Raw genomic sequence first — 8,676 nt, 5'->3', positions numbered from 1 at the left:
TAAACATCTCAAACTTTAGTAATTGAGGCTGTAACTTTTCCGAAACAAAAAACAGAAAAGTTTTAACCAAAAGTATTTATTTACAATGTTAAGTATATACAAAAAATATTTACACAATAGCTGATAGTTTTACTTTATGCATCAAGGCAGCATTTGTTTCTGCCACAAAAGAGCAAACCAAGAATTTTTGTTTTTTTCCAATTGCACAGTTTGTAATTCATGCAAAACAAAGCAACAGATGCTTGACATAAACAAAAAAGCTAAAAAGGCATGAAACAATCAAACTGATGGCGTCTTTTAGATCTGACAAAAAAGAGGAAACATCAGTTCAAACACTAAAAGCCTTTAGAAGCCTGACAGGTCTACGTCGTTTGTGTTCTTAAACACGTGTTCACTGCGATCTTTCAGTCTGAATCGCTGCTGCTGCTGGAGGAATCGGTTGACATGGCCTCCACATCGTCCTCGTTCTCCTTGTTGTGGCCTGGGGGCTCCAGGTTGAAATCGTTGCCGTGGTGAGGAGGAAGCATCCCGGCGGAGACGTCCGAGGACTGCCAGGGGTAGTGAGGGGTCAAGATGTCTGAAGAAACACAGGAGTACTCATCCAAAGGGCAAGGAGTGTTTATGTTGTTTGATTTACTCTAACTTTTCAACCATTAACACGATCATTCTAGTAGATTTTGAAGGAGAAAATCTACTAGAATGATCGTGTTAACAATTTAAAAGTTATAATATGTTAAAGATTTTGTGCCAAGTGTCACCTCAGGTGTTAAAGGGTTAAGCAGTTTTAGAGATTTTATTTCTAAAAGCCTTCCCTCAGGGTCAGAGGTCATACCTGGTAACCGTCCAGCAGCCAGAGCGTCTCCCGGCAGGTGTCCGTTCACACCGTTGCTGGGCAGGTTTGCCATGTGTCCGAGGATCCCGCTGCGCATTTCCAGGTCGGTTGGATAAGGTCGGCGTGGATCTCCTAGGGTCCAAACACAGTGAGCGGTTACATCAGGACTCGTGAATTCAGTCGGTTTTTGCTGCAGTGCAGAGTTTCCTACCTGGAACCCAGTTCAGTGGAGCGCACACAGCGTTACTGGCGCTGATTCTGTGAGCGTACTTGATGATTTCCTCTGATGAGACACTTCCTGCAAAAACATGACAGAAACCACTGTATAAAAGAGAAACCAGGATGTTTGTGCCAGATCAGATACCAGTACACATTTTCATGCATGATCTACCAGAGGTGAAGTTTAAAATTGTGTCATTTGCTGCCTAATGTGGAAGTAGGACTGAATTCTGTTACTTAATCTTCAGCTAAAAGCTTAAACTAAAATGTTTGTTTGTAAACTCAGAGGTCACACGCTGCTTGAACATTCAGATGTCACCAGAAACCACATCAACCGTCAGCTGATTTGTCCAAACTCGCAGACTCAAAGACAGGTGAGTTGGCTCACCTTTCTTAGCCTTTTCAATGGAAGCAAGTTTCTCCTTGGCCTGGTAAACTGCAGTGGCCTTGAAGGGGAAAAATGACAGTTTAGATGGTGAACTACAAATAAATTGACCTTTGTTAGATGCATAAAATGATTCTGCATTCATAAGGTGTTGGAAGATCTGTTGGCTTTTTTTAAACATTCATGTGTATTTCCCATGGAGCCCCTAAAGGGACAAAAAAGGAAAAAAAAATGAAGTAAAAAAATAATAATTTATGGCTACTATCTGTGTCACATCAGATATTAACTGGTGCGCACTGGGTTAGTAACAAGGATATTTTTTCTTTTTAGTTCAATTTTTTAGGAAAAAAACATTTTTTCAGTTACTATCTGGTACGTCACTTTTTAGAGAAATATATATAGATATATATATATCTATATATATTTCTAGCTATTATCTGGTGCACACCTGTTACAAACCATAAAAAAATTTCAAAAAATTGAAGGAAAAAAATGTTTGATTAGTAACTGGCACCAGATGGTAACTAGTTACTATCTGGTGTGTTACTATCTGGTTACTATCTGGTGTGCACCAGGTAATAACCAGAAAAAAATGTTTTACTTCACTTTTTAGAAAAAAAAAAGATATTTATTTCTAGTTGCTATCTGATGCGCACCAGTTACCAACCATAAAAAAAATCTGAAAATTGAAGGAACAAACAATTCTGATTTGTAACTGGTTATTATCTGGTGCACATCAGTTAGTAACAAGAAATTTTTTTCTTCAATGTTTTGAAGAAAAAAAAATAGTTACAATCTGGTGTGCACCTATTACTAACCAGAAAAAAAATCTAAAGATTGAAGGAAAAAAAAATCTGAAATCTTAAATTTAAGGATTTTGTTTTTAGTATCTGGTCCACACCTGATAGTAACCAGTTACCATCTGGTGTGAACCAGATGCTTTTTTTTAATTCACTGATTTTTTTTATGTCAGAAAACTGATGTTAAAAAATACAATAACTTTATGAAAACCCAGCCCAAACACAGAAGTCTTCACTAGAACTCACTACACAAACTGAACCCTGATGGAACTCCTGAAATAACTCCCAATTTAATCAAACTTTAAAAGGTCACAGTCCTCGAGCAAACATGAAGACTTTTGCTACGTTCTGGTTAAAAAAGTTGGCTAAAAAAATAGTCGAAAAATCCGATTTAGTATAATTTAAAGCACATATATCCAAGTATTACAGGAGATTAGTGGATGGAATTCCTTTAGTTTCCTCAGAATTGTCTCCTTTTTCAGTCACTTTCTAATTGTTTTGAACTGTTGCACTTAGTGGAAAACATATGAAAGACAGATCGCTATGCAATCTTTAGATCATTTTGAACAATATGTTTTAATTGATTTCGCTTTGAAAATAAATGTTGCTAAAGTTTATTTTAACTTGACAAAGATTGCTTTTCACAGGTGCGGTTTGATACCAAGCCACTTTTTTTTTTTACTGCAAAAAACAAATGATGAAGCCAGCATAACCATAGATCTTCCCACAGAAGCCTGTTTCATCGGTCTATATAAGTCACTGAATGTAACCACACACCCCCTCAGAAGCAAAAAAAAGACCCGACCCACCAGGATGTGCTCTGCCTCCTTCAGCTGTTTCTGCAGCTTCTGGATGTCCTTGTCTCTCTGCTCCACCTCCTTCTCCAACAGCTGCATCTCCTGGTGAATCTTGCCCTGCTGCTGGGCCACCTCCATCAGCTCCTGGAATTCTTTGTCCCTCTGCACAAGAAGCTCCAGGATCTGAAGACAAAACATGCGCTCCAATAAGAACCAGCAGCGCTCAGTCGTCCACTGAGGCCAGCAGCACTTAGAGTGGCTACAGTAGAAGGGTTGCACGGCTCAAACCTAAAACTTTTGTATTTTTTTTAAACATCAAAATAAATGCTGGAGTATCAAGAGAAAGGTCGTCCAATGACTGAGGCCAGCTTCTCACAGAGAATCCTCATAAAAGAGTGACAAATACAAGCTAGACAATACATCAAACTAATGAGCAGTAGATTCAAATATCTGCCTTCATGGTATCTGGAACAAAATCCAGTGCAGCTGATTTGTTAAACTTTCATTAGAGAAAACAAAAATCACAAAAATGTACAGTTTTATCTACAAAACAAACAAAAAAAATATCCTAAAAATAAACTCTGTGTTTTACCTAGAACCAGATATGATTGAAAATGTCCAATTTAGACTGAGGCAAAATCTAACAGATGTTTTGGTAGAAATGGTTCAAAGTCATTGAACAGGAAGGTTTAACAAATTATTTATGATTTTTTTTTTTAAATTAATCAATAAATGGGAGTTCAAAAGGTTATGATTTATTACATCTTGTGGTGGATTTTTTTCCCATTTGTCTTAGCTTGTTCTTAAAAATGAAAACTAATAAACGGAATTGAGATCTTTTAATTGTTTTGATTTGTGTGATGAGACTGAATATTCTGATGGAATCCAGTGAAAAATAAAATATTTCAGTTATTATTGCCTAAAAAGAGTTCACAAACCTGGTTTAACTTTTGACTAAAGTCATGTTTATTTTTTTGTTTGAATGTTTATATATCTATGTAACAGTATCTGTCCTCAGCAGAAAGGTGTGTTCCTCACCTGCGTGTCCTCTCCTGGCTGAGGAACCTTCTGGTTTCTGGACAGAGCCAACATCTCGATCAGCTCCCTGAAACGCACGCGCAGACACACGAGGGATTCAGCGCGAGGAGCCATTGACTGCATCTCTGACATTTGACCGTGATAATAATATATGTCTATGCGTGGAACATGAGCCACAGCGGATGTCATACAGAAAAAAACGTTCAAAAAGAGAGAGCTGCTACTACTCCTGAGCCTTTTTCTGCTAGTGACTACTGAACTTCTGGACTCGAATCAGGATAGTTCTCCAGACCAAGCCGTAAACCCGCCACCGGTGTCGCTACCGAACCACAACACGGAGAATAAACACGTAAACGGTTCTATTTTACCGGGATAACACCTCCAAGTCATCCAGCACAGAAAGTAGCCGCTCTTTTGTTGATTTCTCTGCTGCCGCCGCCGCCATGATTGTTTCAGAAACAGACAGGATATGACGTCAAGAAGACATCACCTCACCTTTTCAGCTACTGCCGCCTAGCAGTGACAAAAGAATATCACGCTAAAGAAGGATGTTTTGCCTCTTCTAAAAGGAAAAAAACCCCACAATTTTTATTAATATTAATATTATTATTAATATTATTATAGTAAAGTGTGCCACATAAAAAGAAAAGATGTAAAATGTTGATGAAACACAGCCTGGCTTTATATAAAAGTCATTTCAGTCTGTGTTTTCTTTAAGTTTGTGCAAATGATCCAAAAATAATTAATACTTTAGAAGCATCAGATGAGCTGCCGATCATAACTAGTTTTTTTTTTTTCTGGAAAAGGCTGATTACGTTCAAATATACTGCACACAATTGTTCATAGCTTATGCCTTTTGATGCGTATCATCCAAAAGAAAAAAAAAAGTTATTTTAGAGACAAGAGAAATAAAAAGCATCCAGGGTAAAAACAAAAAGGTTGAAGGAAGAAAAAATATAACTTTTAAAATAAATAACTTAATAATATCTTTCTTTATTTGAGTTTTCTTGTTTATTTATCTGTTTGAATACATGTATTTCCTTTGAATTGAGGATTTTATATATTAGAAATTGAATTGAGGTGATAAAATTAAAGACAAAATTTGGTCAAATATTGCTGCAAATTTTATAAATGATATTACTAAACCTTCCTTCCTCTTTTCTTTCTTTTTTGAATCAAAATGTCAATCTTAAATTTGAAATAAAATCTCATTAGCTATGAAGTGTAGCTGCAAGGAACCATTTGGTCGTCTCAGTCTCTGTGACTCAACATAAACACTCCTCCAAACCAGGTTCATTTGGTGGGTTTGTTCTTAGTAACTAGACCACTTCCTGGATGTCAAAATGAGAGGGATTTAAAGATTAAATAAATTGCTCTCATTGCATCTGAAACTACTGACTTCATCAGGATTTTAACCACAAATTGCATAAATGTTAGTCTTCAATATCAAACATGTTTTTAGAGAATGAGTTTATAGTGATTTCTTTTTAAGCTTTTGTTAATATATAAAGATTGTTTCTGTATTTAAGTTTGAGGATTTCCCAATAAACATTTTGAAGTTTCAAGGGCTGAATTTTTCACATAAAAACATCAAATTAAAATGATTTAACTCTTAGAGACTTCGTTTGTGTTTTGTGATTTTTGTTGTAACTCTGTTGTTTGTTTGTGTCGTTTGTTTCTCATTTGGAGGTTGATGTTCACAAAGACAAGGCTGGACTGCAAATGAGGCGATTCAGAGAGCAGTCTTCTTTTAAAAGACTCACATACTCACTCTTTTGGCATGGAGTTTGGTCTTCAACTGCAGATCTAAAGCAGTGAAGCCGTCCAACAAGCTCCAGCCGTTTATTTTTGCAGCTACACTCTGACAGCCCAGAGGAACACATTCTTAGCGATGTGGGTCAGGAGGCTTCAGCAAAGCTCCTGAAACATCCCGTCTCAAGATTCAAGCCGCCCTTTTAAGGTCCAGTCCAAAGTGAAAATGCTCTCACCTTACAAAAATGCCTCGCCCGCCCCAAACAGAGACAGGTCTCCATAAACCAGAGCTACTAAACATGCTCTCTGCAGACTTCTGCCCCTCAAAACCACTCCAGAACCAAATGTCTGAAACTGATGTCACTCTAACCCACGGAGAGAGAACGCCTCCTCATGCTTCTCTCTCTAACATGTCTCGTTTCTCCATTTTACATGTAAACACAACCCCACCCCTGAAGAATTTCATGAGTTTTGCTGCACATTCTTCAGCGCAGACTTCATCTCAGCAGAGATTCAGAGCGCCTCATGGCCAAATAAGACCAAAAGCTCTGTTATCCTGCCAAACCGCTGCCACACACACACACACGCATGAGAATTCTGAGGTCATCGTGATGTAAGGCATTACTGAGCGTCATGAATGCAGGCCAACACGCAGCAGCCAAGAAGGAGCGAGCTGTCCACTCAGGGTGACCTGATCTGACCCCACGCCTGGGGTTTGATCCAACGCCTTCTTCAGCAGCTTCCACTTTACGGGAATCTCATTTCATATCTAATTTAACAGAGTTAGCTCAGGGGTTTGGAACCTGCAGCTCCAGATCCTCTTTTATCTCTCCTTTGTGGCTCCTCGGCCAAACAAAGTAATTCATGGAGACTGCTGACCCAGACACGTCAACTGTCAGAGTCAGCAGCTCCTGCTAATGGCTGTCTAACCAAAACTACCTAAAGAAAACAAATAAACAAAGCCTGCAAACTAAGACTACCTAGATCCAACCCCAAACTAAAATAACAAAACCCAGCAGAGTAAGACTGCTGAGGTCAAAGAGGGGAAAAAGGACAAAAAAGGTAAGGATTACTTAATTAGCATTTATTTAATTTAGATGAGTTAAATGTATAAATTGATGTCTGAGGTTCACATAGATGATAAACTCTGTAGGTTTGTACATCCCTGTTGACCTGAAGACATCTTGTTTGATCAACACTCCTGATTTTGTTGTGTATTTCAGTATCAAATTATCTTTAAAAAACACTTTTTTTAAGAAGTCTAATTACAGGATGGTAAGAAGGAGCTGAATAGTTCATAACCTGAAAACCAACATGAAAACATTATTGCTGACTCCTGTGTGATTCTGCTGTCTAATACTGGAATGAACTTCCTGTTGTGCCTCAGCTGTGTGTTGTGTTAAGCTGAATCCAGCCAGACTGACAAAAACACACAAACACGCCTTCAGAATAAAACTCCCCCAAAAATATTCAGTAAAGACAGAAGCTTGTTTTTGCATAACCACAGATGACAATGAAAAGTAACTATTTTATTACAGATGACGTAACACCATGAGGACAAACCAATAAACATAGACTAACAAAAGGACAAAGTGTTACTATATTTATTATTATTAATATTTTTAGAACTAGTTTCATTTTATTAAAGTTGATTAAAAAAAACACAAATCATTGCAATGGAAATTTGAGATTTGCAGAACAGTTTGTCTAATTTGATGTGATCTTTATAATATATATTTTCTGAAATTATACAATTTAGGGAATAATTTCATTTTCTACTTCATTTAATAATTATTCACCAAGTACATTATTTCTAAGACTTTTATTAAAATTTCACCCCTATCATCTTTTCAATTCAATTTTACTTGTGTCGCTATATTACAAAACAATCTATTGTAAAATTGGTTCCAGCAGTCTTTTAATAATGATTATGCTGTTTTTAATCACAATTTAAAAAAGAAAAGAAAAAACAGTTTGTTTTTTTTCAGGACATAGTTTCTGCAGAGCGACTTGAGCTCATTAGAAATTCACCTCTGAGTTGTAAGCGGGACTACATGACTAAAAAAAGGTGACTAGCCGTAGTAAATTCTACGTCAAACCAACAAACTTTCTCCAGTGTCATTCTTTGTCTGCTCCTGATTCAAAAAGATTTTAATCAGGAAATACTCAGAAATGTGATTTTAACTTTAATTGTGCAAATGCTTCAACACATTCACACTATAGGGATTCTGTTTCTCTCTCTTTTTTATTTTTCTTCCGTTCACTTTTTGAACTGTAAAACTTAGTCACACTTTCAGCAATTTCTGCAATCTTGGTATCAAATCGTTCAGCTTGTTAAGGACATTATAACTTTTTTGCTTTTTGTAAATTTTATGATTTTTAAGATTGTCTGCATTTTATGTGGTTTTTCAGCCCCATTGTTATGAATGGGAATTTTTTCCCATTTATGCAATTAAAACCATTACGCATGTTCACGAAATACATGCTTGTACTTTTGATATTGTTAAATTTTACTCAGCTTTTGAAACGTAACAAAATTTTACAATTTCACAGAATTTTTGCATTTTTTTTCTCACAAAATTCCTAAAACCTTTTGTGCACTTTGAAACCTAAGCAATATTGGTATCAAAACATTCAGCCTGTTGAGGACATTAATACTAGTGAGGTTTATAAGGCTAATTTAAAATTTAGCAAATATCTTAGCCACATGCTAACATATTTTGATAATTTAGCATCCAATGAGATGTTTGGGCTATTCTTGAGTTTAGTTAATATTTTAGCACCATGCTAACATTTTGGCTAATTCTGCATCTAATGCATTTTTTGGGGTCTAATTCTGAGTATTTTATCAAC

The 8,676-nt window shown here is 36.5% G+C and overlaps 1 protein-coding gene across 2 annotated transcripts in view; it reads right to left on the bottom strand.

Annotated features, from left to right (window-relative positions):
- Window positions 1–60: 60 nt before the first annotated feature.
- Window positions 61–8,676, bottom strand: part of med4 (mediator complex subunit 4) — a 9,476-nt gene continuing 860 nt past the window's right edge. The window contains exons 1-7 of one of the 2 annotated variants that reach the window (XM_024286000.2): window positions 4,440–4,596; window positions 4,072–4,138; window positions 3,046–3,216; window positions 1,440–1,497; window positions 1,044–1,130; window positions 833–964; window positions 61–577 (exon numbers count right to left, since the gene is read on the bottom strand). In XM_024286000.2, coding sequence (XP_024141768.1) covers window positions 405–577; window positions 833–964; window positions 1,044–1,130; window positions 1,440–1,497; window positions 3,046–3,216; window positions 4,072–4,138; window positions 4,440–4,516 — 765 coding nt within the window. In that variant the 5' untranslated portion in view covers window positions 4,517–4,596 and the 3' untranslated portion in view covers window positions 61–404. Of the gene's footprint in view, window positions 578–832; window positions 965–1,043; window positions 1,131–1,439; window positions 1,498–3,045; window positions 3,217–4,071; window positions 4,139–4,439; window positions 4,597–8,676 lie in introns of those variants that run through there. The other variant, XM_024285999.2, reaches the window with a different exon arrangement.

The sequence above is a fragment of the Oryzias melastigma genome, linkage group LG21 (genome assembly GCF_002922805.2).
Source record: "Oryzias melastigma strain HK-1 linkage group LG21, ASM292280v2, whole genome shotgun sequence".
NCBI classification, from domain to species: domain Eukaryota; kingdom Metazoa; phylum Chordata; class Actinopteri; order Beloniformes; family Adrianichthyidae; genus Oryzias; species Oryzias melastigma.
This window is presented reverse-complemented; position numbering and strand designations above follow the sequence as displayed.